The sequence below is a fragment of the Hesperophylax consimilis genome, chromosome 27 (genome assembly GCF_061612785.1).
Source record: "Hesperophylax consimilis isolate HC1 chromosome 27, BYU_Hcon_1.0, whole genome shotgun sequence".
Classification (NCBI taxonomy): Eukaryota; Metazoa; Arthropoda; class Insecta; order Trichoptera; family Limnephilidae; genus Hesperophylax; species Hesperophylax consimilis.
In genome coordinates, this window is record NC_142862.1 from 22,649,811 (window position 1) to 22,673,599 (window position 23,789).

Below are 23,789 nucleotides of genomic sequence, written 5' to 3' on the forward strand. Positions count from 1 at the left end.
TTTGGCACAGGAAAAAAACTGAACTGTCACTCGACGCGGAAAAAAATTCCGCGTCTGATGCAGTAGGTGACGTTAACGTTCACAAATAGATGCACTTAAACTAGTAGGGATTAAACTGCGACTTGAGGAACACCGCGAGCAAAAAACATTAAAATCACAGTGGATCGCACAAAAAGGTGTCAAATGCACTAAAATTTTCAGCAAAGATGCAGGATCAAACTTTGCACCCTGTATCGGCTATGGATACAGGGAGAAATAGTTGAGACCGCCTCGATGGCGATTTAAAAAAAAAAAACAAAACACTTAATCACTATAAAAGTATAAAAAAATTCACTAGCACAGAAAAAATATTGATACGGGCGGAAAGCCCGTAAAAAACTGCGCCTGGTGGCGCTTAAAAGGTTGTAGGATTATGGGATTTAACAGAAATATGGAAAGATAATTGCGGAGCAAAATTTGTGTGAGTTGTTACCTTGGAGGCAAGAACTGAACTTTTGGAGGAGGCCCACCACTTCCCCGCCCTGTTTTAGGTACTGATGGTACCCCTTCAGAGCTCTCGCAAGGACGCTAATTTTTAAAAAAACGAATCTACATTTAAAATTTCAAAACAAGACCTCCAAAATGTCCATGCATACGATGTTATTCGCAGTATGCAAGTGCTGTGTTTTAATAATTTTAGTAAGTTCTATTCTACTTGGTTAATATAATAAAAACACATTTACAAAATGTCAACAATAGGTAGAGAAGAACTGAACTGAACTGTGGCGAGCTGCACCGTGGTGCAGCTCGCCGGGTTCCTGAAGCGGCTGACCAACGCGGTGCCGCGGTCGGGCCTCACCGATAGCGGCCGAGCAGCGCGTCCGAGCATGGCCGAGCATCCGCGGGCCGCCCGCCCGCACCGCGACAATGTCTTCGTTACCGACGAGCGGCCGGAACCCCGCAGTGAAGTGAAGTGCACACTGTGCAAAGACGCTACGCACAAGTTATTCCGGTGCCCCAAATTCGCGAGTGAAACAGTGGGTGCGCGATGGGAGTTGGTGAAAGGGGCCCGGATATGTTTTAAGTGCTTGGACGGTGTGCACCAAACTAAAGCGTGTAAATACCGTGTCAACTGTGGGGTGGGAACGTGTCGGGTTCCCCACCATCGCCTACTGCACGACGCCGCTTACGCTCGCGGCCCCGAGGCGCAGACAGTGACAAACACCTGGGACCAATCGGGAAAGGTGCTGCTTAAAGTGTTACCTGTGACATTGTGCGGCCCCGGGGGCCAAGTGACCGTGCACGCGCTGCTCGACGAGGGCTCGACGGTGACCCTCGTTGACGCCGAAGTGGCAGACATTGTTGGGGCTGCGGGGCCGATCCGCGGCCTGCGCATTCACGGCGCCAACGGCATGTGTTCGTCGGATGCCAAGTCGCAGCGGGTCAAGTTGTCAGTGCGCGGTGACGGCTGTGAATACGCGATGGTGGCTCACACAGTGTCCGACCTAGACCTCCCGCGACAAACAGTGGCCGGCCGCCGGCAAGTGAAACCACGGCTATTAATCGGCCAGGACAATGTTCATTTGATCGTGTCACGGGAGGTCCAAGAAGAGGATGGCGGCCGCATGACGTCACGGACGGCGCTCGGCTGGATTCAACATGGGGGCACCCGGCGGGACGTGGATAGCGGTACCACGCTAAACATGATCGGCGAGACGGCTGAAATGGGCGAAATCAGCGAGCTCATACGAAGGCACTTTTCCGTTGACTCGCTGGGCGTGACCGCAGTGAGCCGGGTGTCCGCCGACATACGCCGCGCCGAGCGCATCATGGAACAAACAACACGCCCGCTGGACTCGGGTCGATGGGAGACCGGGCTGCTGTGGAGAGAGGACGACGTGTGGCTGCCCGACAACCGACAGTGCGCCGTAAACCGCCTCAACGCCCTCGAGAAGCGCTTGAAAAGCGACCCCGAACTGGCGGCAGCGTACGCGGCCAAAATTTCGCATCTGATAGAGCGCGGGTACGCAGTAAAGGTACCCGACGCCGAGGCTAGCGTACCGTCACGACGGAGGTGGTACCTGCCCCACTTCGCGGTCACCAACCCGAACAGCCCCGGGAAATTGCGAGTTGTTTTTGACGCCGCCAGCCGCTGCCGGGGAACCTCCTTGAACGACCGGCTGTTAACCGGGCCCGACCTGCTGTCATCCCTGTTGGGCAACCTGTTGAGGTTCCGGGAGGGCAAGATCGCCATAGCCGCCGACATAGAGGAGATGTTCCTCCGCATCAAAATAAAAGCGGAGGACCAAATAGCGCAATACTTCTTATGGCGAGCCGGTCCACTAGAGGCAGCGACCACATACAAGCTGTCCTCAATGATGTTTGGGGCCACTTGCTCTCCCAGCAGCGCGCAATATGTCCGCAACAGGGTGGCCGACCAAGGCGCCGCAGAATTCCCCGCCGCCGCCGCAGCAGTGCGTTCTAAATTCTACATGGACGACTATCTGGACGCCGCCGATTCCGTGAGCGAGGCTGCGGCGCTGGTACGAGGCGTCAGCACCCTCCTATCCCGGGGAGGCTTCCACCTGGCAAGCTGGGCCTCCAACGCACCCGCTGCAATCCAAAGCGTGCCGGCAGAGAAGAGGGCCAAGGCGGCCATAGCCATCAGCAGCGGCGCCTGTGAAACCGAGAAGGTGCTCGGCCTGTCGTGGGATCCCGTCAACGATACATTCATGTATGAGTTCAAGGAGACGGAGAAGGCCGAGCTCATCCGGCACCCAACCAAGAGGCAGCTGCTGAGCACGGTCATGAGGGTGTTTGACCCCGTGGGCTTCGTGGCCTGCCTCACGGTGCGGTCAAAAATTCTCCTGCAGGATGTCTGGAGGTCCAGCGTCGGCTGGGATGAGCGCATCCACGAGGCGCACGCAGCAAGGTGGGCCGAGTGGATCAAAATGCTCCAAGGCCTGAGCATCCGCATACCGCGGCGTTGCCTGCTGAGCAAGGCCCACTGCTTCGCTCTACACCTCTTCTGCGATGCGTCTGAGGCAGCCTGCTGTACCGTGGCCTATCTAGTGGAGACTACGGGAGAGGGAAGCAGCACCGCCACATTTTTGTCCAGCAAGTGCAAGGTGGCACCGCTGAAACCGCTCTCCATTCCCCGCCTCGAGCTGCAGGCTGCGCTCATGGCTGCCCGCCTGGCTGACACTCTTCGCAAGGAATGCCAGGCTCCTATCACCTCCACCTCATACTGGACTGACTCCACCACGGTGCTGTGCTGGCTCCGTACGGACCCCCGCAGCTACTCAACCTTTGTGGCAAACAGGTTGGGGGAGATTGACGAGCTGTGCGACATCGCCAGCTGGCGCTGGGTCCCGACCAAGCTGAACCCAGCCGACATCGGAACCCGGGACCTGGAGGAACCGGACCTCACCCAGAGTGGAAGGTGGTTCACCGGCCCTTCCTTCCTGACAGCGCCGAGTAACCAATGGCCCCAGGAACGGCAGAGCCAACAGCCGGGTGACGAGATTTTGGAAAGGCGGCCAAATTTTGTGGGCCTTACTCTCGCCGTGGAGGACGGGCTGCCCTCCATCCTGCGGTTCTCGTCCTGGAACCGATTGATCCGGGCCACAGCATGGATGCTGCGGTTCATTCGGCGATGCCACCAGGGACCCGCTAGGCCAGCCGAGGGCCCCCTAGTCCTGCAGGAGCTCCGGGCCGCAGAATGGCGGTGGATAAGGCACTCCCAGGGAGCAACCTTTGGAGCAGAGCTACGCCAGCTCCACTCGGGGCAGGCCGTGCCCAGCAGCAGTCGCCTCGTCTCCCTCGCACCCCACATCCACAATGGGGTGCTCAGAATGGGCTCGAGAGTCAAGGGAGTGAAGGGAGTACCCGAGTCACCCATAATCCTGGACGGTGGTGACAGCTACACCCGGCTGCTTGTGCAACAATACCACACCCGAGCCGATCATGCGAGTGTGGAGACGACGATGGCCGAACTGCGCACCAGCTTCCACATCTTAAAGCTGCGCTCAGTTCTCCGCCACATAAAACACATGTGCCCCGCTTGTAAAATGCGGCGGGGCAAGCCGTCTCCCCCGATGATGGCACCCCTACCAGCATCCCGGCTTGCACGGCATGTGCGGCCCTTCACCAACTGTGGGGTGGACTACTTTGGGCCCCTGGAGGTAACCATCGGGCGCCGGAAGGAAAAGCGATACGTCGCCCTCTTCACGTGCCTATCGACGAGGGCGGTGCATCTGGAGTTGGCCACCACACTAAGTGCCGACTCTGCCATAATGGCAATTCAAAGAATGTCGGCAAGGCGAGGCCAGCCGGCGACCCTGATGTCCGACAACGGAACCAACTTCCACGGCGCAGACAAGGAACTGAGGGACGCCGTGGAAGACATCTGTCGGGACCCAAGGGTCCAAAACTATGCGACCACCCAAGGGATGGAGTGGAGCTTCATCCCGCCCCGCAGTCCCCACATGGGGGGAGCTTGGGAGCGGCTCGTACGCTCTGTTAAGCGGGCGCTCTCAGCTACGCTCAAGGCGAGAGCGCCAAGAGAGGAGACCCTCCTAACGGCGCTGGCTGAAGCGGAGTACACCGTAAACTCCCGACCGCTCACCCACCTATCGGTCGACCCCAGAGACGAGGAACCGCTGACGCCCAATCACTTCCTCATGGGCTCAACGGGGAGGCGGCCCCACCTGGCCATGTACGGGGCGGCCGAGGAAGAGGTCTGCCTCAGGAAGCAGTGGAGGATCGGCCAACAGCTCGCGGACATGTTTTGGCGGCGTTGGGTCCGCGAGTATCTGCCTACTCTCGCCGCCAGGAAGCAGTGGCAGCAGCCCGTGCAGCCCCTACAAAAGGACGACCTGGTGCTGATTGTGGACCCGGCACTGCCCCGCAACAGCTGGCCACGGGGACGGATCCTCGAGGCCACTCCAGCCCCGGACGGACAGGTCAGGACCGTGAAGGTCAAAACCAGCACGGGGACCTACGTCAGACCGGCAGTTAAGATCGCGGTCCTCCTGCCGGCCTCTGATCCCGCCCCTAAGGGCACACACAAAGGACCTGTCCAGACGCCGCCCCAACGAACTCACCACCTCAGGGGGACCGGACGCCGGGGACCACGCCGCACCAAGTCGCAGCACGCCTCCCGCTAAAATGGGTGTAGCCGAGCTCCACGGGGGGAGTGTGACGGACGTACTGCTCCGGGCTCGGCCGCAGTCCCCACGTTAGGATTATAAGATAAATATAGAATTATAGAATAAAATAAATCCTAAATGTATTAAATGTATGTAATGTAAATGTAACTATGTATGAAAATGTAAAAAGTTATCAATAAATGAAACGTCGGAGCTTGGATAGAGGTATACGGGCAGAGAAGTATTGTTAGAGCTGGTACAATCATGAGAGCATTTAATTCGGGCACGATTATTAGAGTCGTGCTTATACGAGAGGGAACGTTCGGCCCCGGCCCGAAGCAAGGGGCCGTGCGCCGTCGTGGCGTGCGAGGTGCTTCGCCGTCAGAACGTTCCCCAAGCGCGATTCTGAGGATCGTGTCTGAACAAAGAGAGGCCGTGGTCACGTTCGACCACAGGGCCCGAAATTACCGGCCGAGAGGCGGTAGCTAGCCCGGCGGCGGGCCGCGGGCGCGTCACAAAACACGGGCCTCGATTCCAGGAATCAAAGAGAAAGCAGGCCCGTGTGAGCGTCGCTCGGCCAGCGAAGGCCGCCGGGGTCCTATAAAACGGGCAACAGTCCCTTGAAAAGTTAGATAGCCAGCAACCTCCACCAGCTCTACACTTCTCTCTGCTCTGCCTTCTACCTCGCTCCGACTTCTGACTCTACTCGCCTTCTCTTCTTCTTCTGACCCTCGCCTCACCCCGGACCTCTCTGCCCCTACGACAAGACCCGGACCCTACAGCAAGGACGAGTACTAGCATCGGACCAGCTACAACGGCTACAGAGACGCCCCGCTCGACGCCCCGACGCCACTGAAGGAAGACGCCTTCTGCCTCCACGGATTGGGATCACCGGCCCTATTTACAGTCTTGTGTGTCATACACTTCTGTCTGGCACAAATGTAATAAAACCCAATTTTTGAGTTTATTGACACCAATTCTCCTGTCAACTTCAACAATCTCGAAATCGAATGTAATAAAACTCAATTTTCTCCTGTCAACTTCAACAATCCCAATGAATGTAATAAAACCATAGACATATGAATACTAATATTCATATGTCTATGAATAAAACTCAATTTTTGATTCAAAGTCTGAAATTAATACATCTCAAAAATTTTGGTTGGACCAAGTTAACCAAATTGAAGAGTTATATTCTAGAATGCTTCTAACATGTGAGATGTGTACAGATTTTTTAATGCGAGAATATTTTTGAAATTGTTGGAAATCCTTACTATAAAACACAAACAAACTGCCAAACACCTCGGTCATGGCACACACTCCTTGCCTCATTCACATTCATACATACTCTTCTATTATTCGTACTCTAGAAATGGCCCGACTCAAGTATCTGATTCACTTGATCCTGCCATGTCTTCCTCGGGCGTCCCCAACTTCTTCTAACAGTATGCTCGAGCTAATGATATAAGAGATTATTGGGATCCCGGAAAGAAAATAAGATAACTTAACGGATGTCATAAAAAAAATTTACGCAAAACTTATCGTAGAGTTGCCAAATCGTATGCAGGGAGAAAATCAAGGGAAGGCCGAGGAACGTCATCGTAAAGCTGGAGCGGAGGCAACAAAGTGACGACAGCAATCCGCAAGAGGAAGGGCATCATGGCGGAGGACATAAATATACACGGCAACCATAACATCTTCATCAATGAACACCCATCCCCCATGGGGCCATGGGATAAGTCCAGGTCACAATATTATCTGCTCTTGTGATTTGTTGATTGTCATTGCGAATGCCAAACAAATCAGTAATTGAAGCCGTTTGAATAGGATTGTAGTCTCCAACGGTATCGTTGGGATACGTGACAACAGAACGATATCTCCCTTAAACTTTCCATTCAAAATGGTTGCTTCAATTACATTTCCAGTGATAAGTAATAATAAACATCCCAGGTGCGAACCCTGGGGGACACCACTGGTAGCAATAGTAGCATATCTTATGAATTTATTGCACTGCTTTAATAATTATGAGTTTAAGAAATTGTAAATAAATAGTGTCATAATGGATGATTGTTTATATTGTGAATTCACCTTTAAATAAAGGTGAATTCACAATAGGTGAGGTCCTTAAGCATATTAAAATTTCGAAGTAGTATGTACGGTCGAAATCTTTGTTTTCTCCATGATGTAACTTCTGTTATGTATGGCCATGTTGGCAGTCCTGATGCGTCACGTGGGAGATCATAACGAGTGTGCGGAGTGTCAATAAACGTCTTAGGTCTGAGTCAACAGTCTTTTATTTTTAATAATCCCCGATATAATAATTGCCGACGAGGATAATCGAAAAAGTTTTGTCAAAGTTAAATGAGTTTAATATAAAAATTAATGTGTCAAAAAGTGAATTTTTTGTATCTTCTTTTGAATTTTTAGGTTTTACTTTGTCAGGTCAAGGCAAAAGTCCGTCTTTGTCGAAAGTTGAGAAAATTAAGTCTACTGGGTGTCCAGAAAATGTTACTCAACTAAAATCGTATTTGTCAATGTTGAATTTTTATAGGAATTTTATTCCTATGTGTCCTACTGTACTAGAACCACTCCATAATTTATTAAGAAAGAATGTAGAATGGTGTTGGTCTGATGAATGCGAAAAAGCATTTATAAATAGTAAGTCTCTCTTGTCAGATAAAACTATGTTAGTTTTATTTGATCCGTCAAAACCATTGTGTCTTACAGTCGACTCCAGTGCATACGGTGTCGGATGTGTCTTAAGTCATGTCGTAAAGAATCAAGAATTTCCTATAGCTTTTGAGTCTGCAACGTTAAATTCAGCTCAAAGAAATTATAGCCAATTGCACAAGGAAGCCCTTGCTGTTATTTTTGGAATCAAGAAATTTCATAAATATTTAATTGGTCGTCATTTTACTATATATACTGATCATGCTCCATTGTTGTCTTTATTTGCCGAAGATAAAAAAGTCCCCGTTTTAGCTGCATCACGTCTCATAAGATGGTCTATAATATTGTCCGCGTACAATTATAAATTAGTTTTTAAAAATGGACTGAAAATTCCTCAAGCTGATGTGATGTCACGTTTGCCAAGTGAACAACAATTTAATGTAGAGGAATGTAATTTTGTATACATGTCAACACCCTTAATTCCATTTTCAGAAGTTGAAAGTCATTCTGAAAAAGATGAAATGTTATCTAAAGTCATTAAGTATGTTTCAATCGGTTGGATTGAAAACTTGTCAAGTCCAGAAATTAAAAAATATTTCAAGTTCAGAAATTTACTGTCGGTCAAGGGAAAATGTCTTTTATTTGGTGACAGAATTGTAATACCAGAATCTCTTAAGTCTAAAGTCTTAAATTTAATACATTATGGTCATCCTGGTATAGTCAGATCAAAAATTCTTGCTCATTCTTATGTTTGGTGGTTAGGTATGAATCAAGATATTGAAGATATTATTTCTAGATGTGAAATGTGTCAGTCGGTACAAAAAGCTAACAAAAATGTGCGTCATAATTGGCCTATTGCTGAAAGTCCATGGGAAAGAGTCCATTTGGATTTTTTTGACTTAAAAGGTTCCAAATACTTGTTAGTTTGTGATTCATATTCAAAGTGGATAGAATGTTTTTATATAAAAAATACTAAATATTCGGATTTGTTATCAAAATTAAGTGAAGTTTTTTCCAGATTTGCGTTTCCGAAAACTATTGTTTGTGATAACGGTCCTCCATTTTCATGTAAAGAATTTTCTATTTTTTGTAAAGAAAAATCTATTAAATTATTATTTTCTCCACCATATAATCCCGAGTCAAATGGATTAGCAGAACGATCTGTTCAAATATTCAAAAAGATTTTAATTAAATTTATGTTTTCAAAAAATTCTAAATTTTTGTCACCAGCTCAACGTCTAATAGATTGTTTGTATACTTATCGTTCCACCCCTACTTCTGTCACGGGTTTGTCTCCTATGGCTAAAATATTTTCGTATGAGCCACGTACACCTCTTCATGTTTTGACAGAAGAAAATAATGTAAATAAAAGTAAGCAATCAAGTAAAAATGCATTGACAGAGTATGAGGAAAATGATAATGTATTGGTATACTTAAGACATTTGAAAGGTCCTATGAAATGGGTTCAGGGAACTATTAAGTTAAAATTAAGTTCATGGGTGTATTTAATTCTTTTAATCGGAGGAGAGGTAAAAAAGGTCCATGTTAACCAAATAAAAAAAATTTGCATTAAGTTAAAATCAAATTATGAAAATCCCGATAAATGGTATGACTTGGGAAGTCAAGAAAATAAAAATGATAGTGAGCCTTTACCCAGCACTAGTGGGAAAACTGATGTAGTAACTAGGGCTGGCAGATTGGTGAAACCTCCTGTCAGATTTAGTGATTATGTTTAAGTTTTATTTGGTATTGTAAATTGTTTGAAAATAAAAAAAAAATAAAGGAGAAAAGGATGTTATGTATGGCCATGTTGGCAGTCCTGATGCGTCACGTGGGAGATCATAACGAGTGTGCGGAGTGTCAATAAACGTCTTAGGTCTGAGTCAACAGTCTTTTATTTTTAATAATCCCCGATATAATAACTTCTACAATCTTATTGCTAAAACCGTAAGCATCTGTTCCTCATCAGAACTGCGGTGAGTACATATGTCTCCACCACAGGACCAATAAATTAAATGTGTGTAGCCACACCCACCGCGCCCCAATGTTTCAACAAAGGGACGAGACGGAATGTGGATGAAAACAGCTAATGTTTGTGGTAATGTTTGAGGTATTGTTTGTGGGAACAAACGTCGCAGGAGACCGGCATTAAATACCGCAATGACAGTAAATTAAGATTGCGATAGGCATCAAAATCCAACTACCAATAATAAAGTGAATTTATGCGTAATAATTTTCTTTATTAAAATTATGTTTATAATATAATATTTCTTATACAATATAAATTTATATTTACAAAAAATATTAAAGATCCAACTATATGCTACCCTCATGTGGCCCAAAGTTTGTCCAATTAAGTCATTTTTCGGGCATTCCATATATATAACCCATTCACTGTCAAGTGCATGCTATGATGCGCAAATAACCCATGCCTCCAGGGCTATGCACATAAACATGTATGCATATACATACATATTAGTTTTAAAGTAGTCACAAACTCCCGTTATTCTATATACATTGGGAATGCGGTGAAAGATTACGTACATACATATTTAAAAATGTACATATAATTCTATAAAAGTAGTTAAAATATATCAAAAATAAAACCTCAACATCCTTGGATCAACCTCTACATTGTTTATTTCTTACTATTATTATTCAAACTGTAATGAACGCATGAATGAAAGAGACATACGAGTAAGAAAGAAATGATTATGCAGACGTGTAAAAGGGTATGTCTGCTTTCGTATTGTCTTTTTACCAGTAACCTTCCTTCAAGTAACTTGCACTCTGTTATTATTAAGTCTACCCATCCTGAATATTACTCGATCATCCACAAAGTCTCTAACAGAAGTATTACACCAAGGTACCACAAACTGGAACCAATCCACCATACAAATGAAACTAAGTTTTTATAAACAATAGAATATTAAATGATTTGTATTAGAATTTTTGTCAAAAAGTTACAGCGTGTTGTAAATTTAAAAAAAAGTTTTTTTTTTTTTTTATTTGCACGGGGTGTGCTAACCTGTTTTCCCTACACTTGAACTTGAGTGAAAAATGTTATCATTTAAAAAAAACAATTCATATAAATCAACAAACACTGATTCTCAATATACAAGGTGTCCGAGGGTAAAGTGCTCTAACTTCGGGGGTTATATATACTAAATATCTCAAAGCCAAATTTAAAATTGAAAATAATAATTGAAATAATAGACACGCTTCTACAATACAACTTTTTTACTTTGAAATTTTCATTGATGTTGTAATGAAACATGTAAAACTTACCGCACTATAAGGGTTAATGATCAATTTACTTGCTGAAGAGCCCTTAACCGTTTGAGTGCCAAAAAAATTCATACAGTTGCTTGTAAATTGCCACCAAAAAACTATTATTTTTTATGAAACTATATATTTTTTTAAAAGCCCATAAATTCTTTGAATTTTCAAGGATTTCGATGATTTTTTCCGTGTTTTATTAAAGAATATTGGTTTAGAATCACGCTGAGGAGGATCCCGAAGTCCAGGCGTTTCGAAAAAATGAGAATTTTACGTACAGACGTACGCGCGAATCAGAACACGACTGACGCAATCGACGGAAATCGACGATCGGCAATCTTCGTTAAAACACGAATCGACGAAAATCGACGATTGGCACTCAAACGGTTAAAGAAAGGTTAAAATATAAATATATATTTTTTAAATTGTGGTTTAGTACAATGAATAATAATAATGAAACTAATGCCGGGATCACACGAGGACAACACAGAAGACAATACAATAGTGTACTGTCCCTGCTGCGTGAAAAGTCTCGACCGAGCAGGGCAGAACAATGGGACAATACAACAATTCTACCGTAGTTCAAACGAATACACGATGATGCGCATTACGAGCGATTTTAGGAAAAATATTATCTTTCTACCGATCTTTTATACCAAGATGTACTGTAGTGTTCCATTTGACTGGCTATTGTCCTACTGTTTTGTCAAAACGAGTTTACACATGGACAACGCGGCCGGGCGCTTAAGAGATAGTTTTCCCGTGCATCTCCGGGAGAGTGTCTTGGTTCATTGTTCTTTCTTCCAAACTACTGTTTACACAAGGACAGTGGGTCAAAAGTGGTAAGTTTAATGAGGTAAGTTTGAAAAACCTTAAGCTTAGGAAATTACTCCATAAGTGTACATAGTATGTATAAAAAAAAAACCTATAGAATGCCCAATGTTCAATAATAATTTATGAAAAAAGTAACATTTTATGATGCGAATAAACTTCCAAGCCGAAGAGCATGCACAACAACGAATCATGGGAAAGGAACGAAACAACTGCAAGCATAATTCGTGGTTCGGCTTACAAGTGTATACGCAGCATTACAAATTGACTATGATTATACATGGTGTCCGGAAACAAGTGGTACAAGCGGAAAACTTTCGAATCTACAACACATTAGAAGTCGATTTAACAGTTTAACTTTTTTGATTTGAGCTTTCGTTTTACAATTTTTTTGTAAATCGAGACTAGTTACCGGACCCGTGTATAATCCGGTCATATGAATATAGGTCAATTATTAACTTGCAAAAAAAGATAAAATTATATTTGGCTATGACCATAGACGGTCGTGCAATTAGAGTTGTGACGAACAACATATATGTACTTAGGAATTGTGTGTATTGGAGCATTTGTATACGTTTCCGACACCCTTTTGTCTTGCTTACACCCACCTATTATTAGCGTATACAATACAAGTGTATGCAATCTTCGAATTTGATTATTGGAAAAGTTTTACGGTGTGTTATTTTCTTATTTAAAAAAAAAAAACTTTCAAAGTTTTTAAACATGCTATATGCAAGCAATGCATCTGTGTGAGTACTGCGTTCGGCTCAGCTCTGGTTGAGATGCCTATATTATGATTGGCTAGTTTTATTTAAATGCTGTATTATATTCGCAATAATTTGAATAACTATTTCCAAAATCCAAAATCGTGATAGATACATATTTACACAATCACAGAACATAAATACAAAAATAAATACAAAATAGAAAAGTCAGTTAAATTACAAATTGCAATTAGATTATATGAATAAACTCACATTGATTGACATGTTAAAGTATAATGGGGTATTTTCACTAACAATGAATCCCATTATGATGAATATGTAGTCTATTTTTCCGATTCTGATCATCTACTAAAAATGTGCAATTTTAATATATTAATTCGTAAATATTGATTTGATCGCACATTCCGGAACGGTTCCAACTGGCTACAACGTCATCATAAAATGGAAACGGCCACTGGCTGGTGAGACGTCTGTCATCAACGTTGCCCGCTGTCGATGTGATCGCCACCGAATTCTCAAAAAAAAAACGAAAATGACACATTTTAAATCGTTACAGAAAATTTATTTGTCAACATAAAAACATCGTCATTATCATAATTTTTTTCAAGAATAAAAAAAAAACGGTGAAAATACCCTATTATTAAACAAATAGTATAAAAATGCTTTACTAACAATAAACTTATTGATTTCTTCTCTCTAAAACAGCTTTTCCTCAATAAATTGTCATCATATTGATAGAATATTATAACAATTTTAACAATACAAGTTGGCCCAGCTATGAAATTGAAAACTTTGAAGCATATTTTTATGTTAACCTCAACCACGCTGCTATCACATGTGTGATCATCACTTCTTTTCGCCGTCAATGTTCGGTTAAACATTGATGACCGTTATACATGACGTTTGACGGCTCATCAAGCACTGATTGGCCGAGAATAATACAACAAAATCACAAAACGCAATAATTATTTTAAAAATTGTATCCATAAATATTTTTATCAGAATATTATTGACGAATAGCACTTCAAAGCAATACAATAATCTATCCTTAACTGGGCAACAATGTTTACTTAAAAATACGATATATAAAAAAAAACATATGCCAAAGATAAACTAAGTAAAATAAAATAGTTTGATTCGGAATTATTGATGATAATAATATAACAACTATTTCTACAACTTAGGACAGGTCGGAATCTTCCGCAGTTGTTCTTTCAACGCCGTTAATAATATTTCCACTACCGTTAATATTAACACCGCCAATATTACCGCTGACATTACTGTTAATAATACCGTTTATATTATCACTAACAGCACTGTTAACATTACCAAGCATATTTCCACTAACACCATTGCTAATATTACCATTCATAATTCCTCTGACAGCACTGTTAACGTTAGCACGCATGTTCTCACTAACAGCAGTGCTAATATTATCGTGCATATTTCCACTAACGGGACTGTTAATATTACCATGGATGTTTCCATTAACAGGACTGTTGATATTACCATTAATATTTCCACTGTCAATATTTCCATTCATATTTCCACTAAGAGTACCGTTAATGTTCCCATTAATAGCACTAACATTAATGTTAATATTCCCATTCAAATTGCTATTAAGATTAGTATGAATATTGCTATTCATATAACTAACATTCAGTGGTTCCGGTAGATTAAACGGTTCAATCTTTTCAGGTGATTTAGCCGTCAATTCGTGGAAAGAATTCAAACCGTGCTTACTCAATCGATGTTTGGCCAGATTGCACTTCTGAGCGCATTGAAAAGCGCATATTTCACATTGGAAGGGTTTATTCTTCATGTGTAGAATCTGATGCTTGTTCAAGTTCGCCTTCTGAGTGCTTTTGTAGTCGCACTCGCTGCATTCAAAGGGTTTTTCTGTCGAGTGTTTTTGCTTGTGCTTCATCAGATTCGTTTTCTGTACGCATCGGTATTCGCACACGTCGCAGGAGTATGGTTTCTCGTTGGTGTGGAGATACATGTGCTTCACTAAGTTCGGTTTCTGCACGGTTTTGTATTCGCAAAATGTACAAATGAACGGCTTCTCGCCGGTGTGCGTACGTTCGTGGACAACGAGATTGTTCTTCTGCGCGCATTTATAATCGCAGTATTGACAGCGAAACGGTTTCTCTTTCATGTGAACTAAAATGTGTTTCGCCACGTTGTTCTTCTGTCCCGATTTGTAATGACAAAAGTTGCAGCTGAACGGTTTGACGCCGGAATGCGTCCGTTCGTGAATCTTCAAAATAGCAGACGATTGGCAGGAATAAGGACAATCGTCGCATAAGAACTTTCCTTTACCGGCGATTTCCCCATCATTCGCTACGATCTCACCTTTCACACAATGTTGGTGATGCTTATTTCGGTCTGAATCGTTGGTTAAGAAAGCCAAATCTGCATCAGTAATCTTCTTGGACTCTAATACACTATTGCCGACAATTCCATTAGTTTCATCAGGATTGGAATAATAATCGTTGCCAGACAGTTGCGAGGTTGTAGGCTGCTGCAAACTGGAAACGATCCCATTCAAAAACTTTGATTTAGCGTGGTTATATCTTAATGGTAAGATTTCTTCTTTCGGTATTAAGTCGCCATTGTCGTTTTCTTTGCGAAGCTTGTTCGTTGCATCGAACAAAGTATCGTGATTTGGCAGAGTGGCATTGCCTTGCAACCTCCCATTCAAATCTGCACTTTGCGGTGATAAATTTTTGATGAATTGACTATCGATATCCCGTTTTCTATTGGCGTTATTGATGGCATCGATTTGGCTCAAGTCCTTCTGCAGTAGGTTAGGTTGTTCGGGTAGGTTGTGAGGCCTGAAGTAAGACATGTTGGGCATGTTTGAAGAGTTGGCGTGAGAGTAAGCGTTGAGGAAGCTATTGGCAAACACCTGGTGATGCCTCTCGTACAGGTCCAGAGGGAACATCTGCTGGTAAGACGATGAGTTTTGGAGGTTTTGATAGACGAATTGGTTATTGTAGGCATTCAGCATTTGTGGTGAAGCATTTTGGGAGGGTGTCGGGATGTTTCTGCCAATTTGAGCTGGAAAAAGAAAGGGTAGATTAAAACTATGGAGATCGTTCTTTATACTTAGATAAGGATAAAGAAAGGGAATGCGTTTCCTGGTTTCATATGACTGTATTCATGGTGTTATAATAAGGAACTCCAGTCCATTTTTTTTATTAATAAAGTAATATATAATATAGTCGTACTATTTCCTTTTTATTACAGTGAGATATGATTTAAGCAGTGTTAGAATGAGATAACACCACGCTTTGTATTTGCATCTAAAAGCTAACCATACACTTCAAAATAATTGTAACATATTCCAAAAGTCATTGACCATAAAAATTTTAAATGTTTGCGAAAAAAATGTATATTTTTTATTAATTATTTTTACATGAAACGAAAAAAAGTGAAGAAACAATAACCTTTATAATACGTCTGTGTAATTAAATATGTTTTTTTTTAGTTTCCTATAAAGTGGTATTTCCACAGTTTACAAGAAAAAATAATTGGCAAGCGACAAAAAAATTCCTATATTTTTTAAATTACCAAAACCCCTTTTGCATCTAATCCTAGAAAACACTTCCTTGCAAATAGAGTAGTGGATGCTTGGAACAAACTCCCACAACATGTCATCGATGCAACAAATATAAATCAATTCAAAGCTCTATTGGATTCACATTTGGAGAGAAGAAAGGACTTAGTTCAAACTTAAAACAACTCAATTACTGTCAAACTTGTTGTGAAATCAGATATGAGCGCATCAGCAGAATGCTGCCTGCTCTGCACATAATAATAATAATAAAATCAGAATTTTAAAACTGCATATATCCGGTATGATTTGAGATTTTCACGGTCAAAAGTATTACAGTGATTTGTTTTTGGGGTATTATGCCATGCTGCGCTACCTCCTTCTTTAGACAACGTTTGCGACACATGGCATAATACATATCTTTGCACTATCACTCATCTGCCCTGATGATGGACACTGCAATGCTGTCCGAAACGTTGGCTAAAGAAGGAGGTAGCGCAACACGGCATAATACGCCAAAAACAAATCGACTTTAGAAACAAATTGTTGTAACAAACCCCATTATCAAAAAACGCCCCATACTTATGAGATACATAACTTAATATGAAATATTTTTAACTTATTAAAAATCCGGTCAAATTATTCGTTTTCCTGTTCAAAATGGGACTGGAGGCCTATAACGAGAGATTTGACCAATTTCATAAGAAACTATCAGTAAAGCACAAATATGTTATGAGGAATTCAAAACACGTGTTCTTCAAAATGATAATAGTTTCGCATCTCGACCATTGTGTTTATTCTGATGAGGGCACCTGCGTGAACATGTGTTCAGGTATATTCTGAATTGCTAATATTTTATTGGAAAATGATCATGCAGTCACATTATTTGTAACAGCATCATAACTCTTGCGAACCACGGGCAATTTTTAAATTTATTTATTAGTTCTTATTCCAGCGGGACTGGATGGATGGTGCAGTAATCAATCAATGATATAATTAAAAATAAGTGAACACAGTAACAAAAAGAGAATAACAAAACAGTAACAGAGCGTGATTCAACAATATGTCATTATTTTTTTACACAGATTGCGACTCGACTGGGAGAAAACATTAAAAAAACTGATTGCTGTTTACTCTGCACAATAAATATGACAATAAATAAAATCCAAAATGAAAACAAACTAGAACTGAAATTGATCATTCTTGTTTTTATTTTCATGCATGTTTTAATGCAAATTTTACACTTTTTAGAGCATATTTCAAGGGAATATGTAATCCATTTATTTGCTGTTATTGTGTTCAATTTCTAGAAATCCATAAACATTTTTTTGATAAATATATGGAACTCTGGGACATGGTATTAAAAAAAAAACAATTATATCAGTTAGATAATAGTTAGAATTATTTCAGTTTTTTTTTAAATGTTAAATAATAATTAAAATTTATATCATGTTGTTATTGTTATTAATGTGAAAGTTTATTTTAGTTTTAGTTTTTTTTCTTCTCCTCATTTAACCTTTTGAACGCGTTAATTTGCTCCGTTTTATCTATACCCGTACGCGGTACTTTCAAATACCTATGCACGAAATTTAATTTCAAATTATAGCATTCTGGCATGATTTATTGTACTATATAGACAGAACAGATTATTCTCCACAATATGAAAACAAATCCTCGTGTGTCAACACTCTTAGATGTTTATAAAAACAAAATTATAAAATTTCATACAAAGACGTACCTTATCTTTTTAATGTGGTCCCGCCATTCACTCGGCGTCATAAATAAACCACTCTCGGTGTGTGTGTACTTAGGCCAATGCGTTGATAGACACAAGTGGGACACCATGATCACTTATCATTTTTAGTTATGAAAAGTTGTGAATGACATACTAGTACTAACGCCATCCGTTGACAAAAATGTAAACTAAAGGACTAAAAGGTGCGAAGAGGCGCACTTGATTATCGATCTTTTTTTATGAAATACAATTTTATTTTTGAGAAATTCTTGTAGATGTCAGCATCGTGATAGTTCTACGAATGTCCAAGTGAGCAAGTAATACATTTATGACGAAAGAACGCTGAAATATCGGCCGTCAAAGTTTCCGTATCAACTGTTGATAAAGCCGCGTGTGAGTATAGACTTTTTGCCGTAACAACAGTTGATACGGCCGCGTGCAAAGAGTTAACCCAAAAATGTGAAACCACACAAGAGTCCCAACTGCTGCCAACCGTCTGAAGCCAGTGAGATTATGACATCCCTAATTGGAAGGTATACCATAGCCTTTATGAAAGACTGAACGCAGTTGGCCTAAACAAAAAATTGTGCGAAGAAGCGAAGCTAGCAGTCCACAATGGATTGCTGGTACATCTACCTGAGGCGTATCTGAGGAGTATATGAGGCATGGAACCGGCAGAGGAAGGAAGAAAATAGACTGAATGCTGCAGAAATGAGATTTCTGAGGCGTGTGTGTGTAAAAACATTTTTTCATCTACACACTGACTAAAATTACTGATAACAAAAAAGAAACACATATTTTAATATAAAAATGTATTAGAAATATAACTCTAAACAGAATTCTTGCCTGAACAGACTATGCAATAATTACAATAGTGTATTATCCAAGGTGGATATTTTCAGTTGTGAACTTACCAAATACAAGAGGTCCATAAAATAATATTTCTCTGATGGTTTGTGAATAATGTTATGTCTCTTTTGTTTATATTTCTATTATGATTTGATTTATACCTACAACCTCTCTCCATGGCTATAAATGTATTGTTTTGTAAATTTTTCGTTTTATATAATCTTTTGTTTTGTATAAACTTTTGATTTCATATTCCTTTATTACAAATTTAATTTTCTTATTCCTTATTATGCTCAGTAGAGGTAAAGTAACAAGAAGGAAATCTATAATTGGTTTTTTTTTGGCTTTATAATACTTATGTACAAACTGAAATAAATGTAAACTGTCGATTTCTCGAAAATTAACAAATAATAAAATAAAATAGAATAATTACATGACAGTCACATCAATTTTTTGTCATTACATAGAAAGATAATTTTAAAAAAAAATTACAAAATTTCATAATTTTTCTTTGGTTTGATAGAGGTGTACATTTGAACATAAAGCTTGGTGTTTTCTCTTTTTAAAACCGTCCAGTTCGTATTTCTAACTGAGAGTAAGGGAGATGCAACGATTTCTATGAGACTACACGAGAGAGTTGTTTAAAAAATCTAACAAATTAACTCTACACGTAGTAGCTATTTGTTCCCAAAACCGAACAAATTAGCCTGAGAAATCAAAGTGGATTCAAAGTGTAGATTTTTAGAGATATCGTCGTTTTTCAAGTCTGACCGTTTTCTATAGAATATGTACATGTAAATTACTGTAAGCTATGCAATCAACTGTCTGATCTTAATGTGAAATATGCATTCTGCAGCTAGAGCTACCAAAACAACACTAAATATAGATATATACATAATTACAAATACTGTGAAAGTTTTCTGCTAATTTGCTAAATGACATGCTTCGAATGTTAGGTATATTGCTGAAATCGACCAGTTGACTCTGGTAAACATGTTTTGAAAAATAGCCACACATTCAAAGGAGAAGCCTAAGCATAGTGTCTAATATGATTGCCCGCAGATTTTGCAAATGCAGCAATACCGTTAAAAAAAATACTGTTCAACGCATTCTGTACTGGCCTGTATACGTGTGAGACATGGTGTCACTACCGAACTTGCTCGATGGAACGACTACGAATTCAATATAATGACGCCTGTAGAATAATATTTGGATACCGAAGATACAGCAGCGCATCGACAATGTTCACGGAACTAGGACTGAATGGATTTGCCGGCCTGATGAGACACCGGGTCACTGGAGCCAGGATGCGGCTAATGGCCTCCGCCAACACGTTGGTGACCGCAGCCTACCAGCACCAAGCGCCACTCCTGAGTGAGCGCTGGGCCCAAGCGCACTCAAGACCACACCCTGCATAGTTGTCCTTATTTGATAATTTATTATATCTATTATACAAAAAAAAAAAATGTATATCTATATGGGACGTGTGGGATTGCACTAACCTCCCCACATTCTGGAATAAAATATTATTATTATTAAAAGGGTTTTGAGTGTCGTAGTCGCTTTCTGCACATTTTTAAACATTATTTTTCGTAACCTCTAAGATATTTCGAAAGGCGATTACTATGAATTTTTGTATGAAAGCGAACTAGCTGGTTTTAGTGGAACATAGAATTGACCTTACTCAGTTGGATGACAACAATATTTTCTTATTTTTGCCATCAAATTCTGAAATTAACAAAATTCTGCATAACTACGTTCAATTATAATGCATACTATGTCCTCACTGCAAAATTTATGAATTCTTAGTACAGAGGACATTATATTAATGCTATTTTGTTATTGAGCATGTATAGAAAAGGAAGTAAGAACTGAGAGTTTGAAGAGAACGTCGAAAGTCCTTCAGATCAAAAGAAATGTTAATATATTATTTACCATTGAGGTCAGGGTTCTCTCTCCTAGTCCAGTCCACTTCCTCATCCTCCTCTGTTTTGATTTGGAACGGAAGACAGAACATCCGGTCTTCCAGAGGTTCCCGATCCTTGTTCAGGTTTCCGCTGCTTGCACCGCTGTGCCGATTGGTCAGGTTTTCCACCATGGCAGAGTCGCCAGTAAAACTATTAGACGGCTGTATTCCATTTTCAACTATGGCATCATTCTGGGTGTTGCCGGGCTGCTGGTTTCTCATGTTCTGAAAATAAATAACCACTTTATAGTTATTTTTATTTATTTATTTATTGTTTATTTGCAAAAACAGTATGAACCAGAACATTGCAATATCGATAATTAACATTTACAAAAAAGTGAATAACAAATAGGTACATTTACAAGTGGGACAAAGAAAAAAGTTTCAAATTTAGATTTACAATTTTAAGTATTGAATGATAATATTTCACGTTTAAATACGTTGTAGGACGTGTGGAAAATATCCACATTTCCTGCGAGGCAGTTAATTAACCTAGTGATTCTTCCCAAGGGCATCACCATTAGTAAGTTAGTTCTGCACCTAGGAAGAATCAAAAGCCTGTGTTGGCGGCCTCGTGCAAAATTATCCGGGACATAAAATCCTATTTGAGCCAGAATGTCTGGTATTGATACTAAACCGTTTAGAAGCTTATACGCCATGAGGAGTAATGCAACATCCCTTCTGGAACTAAGGCTGCATTCACCCAGCATTGTTTATGGTTATGCAATACGCTTACTTCAACACACATCACTTTTATTTTTGTTATTTTTTCCAGTGTTCTAATAACTATGTCACTCAGGATGTATTTTAATGAGATCAATAGCATGCGAGTTACAAAAGCCAGAGAGGTAAATCTAAGAGTGATAGATAATATCATATACACTCTGGCTTTTGTTCAGCATCGCCCTGGTGAAAAACCACCTTCCAAGAGGCATTAGCCATGTTTGATGGTCAGATCTGGATAGCCAGATACTCTTCCCTTTCTCCTACTCACTCCCTTTAGCCTCCCAACGTACCCCCATTGGGTATGCATGACCTTCTTTCATCATCTTCAGTAATGACCATATTGTAATGGTTGTCACCAAGCTCTGCTAGGGCTAGCATTACACTTGTAAGTTTTTTCGTAAATTTACGACTTCTAGCCAATGGGCGCATTGGATTTTCAAAATGCAAGATGCCCATTGGCTAGAAGTCGTAAATTTACGAAAAAACTTACAAGTGTAATGCTAGCCTAAGAAATATCACCATAAGAAAAAGTATAAATGAAGGGCATTAGGGGCACTAATTAATTTGATGTCCCTCAAACTCGGGCCATGTGATCAAACATAAAATATTGTAAAACAGGACATCAGGGTTTTCAGTAACCGGGAACTCAGGACGAAAGTGATTTAAAGTCATAAAAAGTGATGAAAAAAAACCTAGGTTATGTTAGGTTAGGTTTATGGGCCTTTATTTTCATCACTTGTTATTATATCACTTTTCAAAAGTGTGTTGAATTGCCACTGTCCTGAGATGCCATGGAACCGAGTTTTCATACCAAAAAACGAGGCAGGCATTCAAACATAATGATACCGCTAGATTTATTATAATAACAATTGTTGTAGTTGATAAATTGTGGGCGTGGTGATACCTAACAAAACTAGCAAACTACCCTAACCAAGCCTGGTTTAATATCTTAACATTTGTCCGCAGTTGTTAATTTTCAGATCTTCAGTGGTGATAACTATAATAATATTATAAATAAGTATTCACATTATAGAATAAGTATGCAGATAGCTGCATGTGGAGCCGGGAGTTTGCCATGCTGCTTCACTGAATCTAATCATTACATTCCTAATCAACATAGCCTCACCCAACCAAACTTTTTGCAACATAACCTCACACAACAACTAACATGGCATTCAATTTGCTTTTCATTGTAACCATAAGGCAGTTGAGAAAAAATAAAATTAAATGTAGAAAGATATTACACATCTTATCTAATTTAATTCAAATGTAATGCCTTTGTAGCCACATTAAAGTGACCTCCCATTTTCCTACCGCTTTGTTGATACAAAATGGCAAGAGTTTTGAGTTTTGACATTTGAAAAAAGGTGATTTTCAAAACACAAAACATCAGCCTGTTATAACCAATATTGTTTATAAAATATCACAGTCCACTGAAGTCACAATAAACAACCAATGACACCTAAACTAAGCACACTGATGATAAAAAAGAAACGTCACTAAAGTAATCGGAGAAAAGTTTTAAGATGAAATGCTTACTGTATTGTCGAATGATTCGTAAATGTCTTCGTCTAAGTTAAAGCTGGACGGATACTCGCGTTTTACAAATGCCATGTTCTACGAACATATTCTCTCAATCAAATGCGGAATGTATTTTTAATTATACCTCCGAGAGGGCAATTATTTCATGGTGACATAACCTCAAAAATTCGTTCATTTACAATATAAATTTTTACTTTTTTACGCGGATTGAGGTAGTCAATTTAAAGTTTTTTTGCCACTTATTACACGAGTATGGAAGAAATCAATACGATTTGGTAATTAAGTAATTATTTCGTCAAAATGACAGATCTGGTTGTCATTAAAATTCAGGATTCATAGACAATTCAAGCGACACAAAATCAATGATTATTTTCTTAATTTCCAATAGAAATTTCAATGTGCGAATTTTTAAATATTAGAAGTGAAGAATGCTTCAGAAAAAATATTGGCATTGAAATAATTGTATTCTTCTGGGTATTACTTTCTTAAAATCAATATTATAAATATTCTGTTGTTATTTCATAAATCAAATGATGATGTAGAATCAAAGTAATTTATTAGCCTCTTGTATTGATTGTAGTTGATTTGCAGTTGAAAAATAATAATAAGTTTTTTATAATATTAAGAATTTTTCTTAATATTATAAAAAACTTGATTATTATTTTTCAACTGCGAATCAACTACAATCAATACAAGAGGCTTATAAATTACTTTGATTCTACATCATCAATGCATAAGTAACACTGCAAATATTCCTGGAAAATTTCCCTTTACATTC

General features: G+C 40.3%; 2 protein-coding genes across 2 annotated transcripts; one reads left to right on the forward strand and one right to left on the reverse strand.

Annotated features, from left to right (window-relative positions):
* Positions 1-866: 866 nt before the first annotated feature.
* LOC149410778 (uncharacterized) lies at positions 867-5,147 on the forward strand. The gene has a single exon (XM_089648337.1). The coding sequence runs from the start codon at positions 867-869 to the stop codon at positions 5,145-5,147; it is 4,281 nt and encodes a 1,426-aa protein (XP_089504463.1).
* A 4,581-nt stretch (positions 5,148-9,728) lies between these two features.
* LOC149410779 (uncharacterized) lies at positions 9,729-23,343 on the reverse strand. Its single transcript, XM_089648377.1, has 3 exons — positions 23,009-23,343; positions 20,713-20,968; positions 9,729-15,697 (listed from the first exon to the last, which is right to left on the reverse strand). The coding sequence occupies exons 1-3, from the start codon at positions 23,081-23,083 to the stop codon at positions 13,815-13,817; spliced, it is 2,214 nt and encodes a 737-aa protein (XP_089504503.1). The 5' UTR covers positions 23,084-23,343; the 3' UTR covers positions 9,729-13,814.
* Between the last annotated feature and the right edge of the window lie 446 nt (positions 23,344-23,789).

Excerpts from the sequence above, each read along its gene's own strand:
- LOC149410778 (XM_089648337.1), top strand. The coding sequence starts at position 867 with ATGGCCGAGCATCCGCGGGCCGCCCGCCCGCACCGCGACAATGTCTTC.
- LOC149410779 (XM_089648377.1), bottom strand. The coding sequence starts at position 23,083 with ATGGCATTTGTAAAACGCGAGTATCCGTCCAGCTTTAACTTAGACGAA. Across the intron at positions 20,969-23,008 it reads ACGAATCATTCGACAATACA|AACATGAGAAACCAGCAGCC; the intron begins GTAAGCATTTCA and ends ATTTATTTTCAG. Across the intron at positions 15,698-20,712 it reads AGAGAACCCTGACCTCAATG|CTCAAATTGGCAGAAACATC; the intron begins GTAAATAATATA and ends TTCTTTTTCCAG.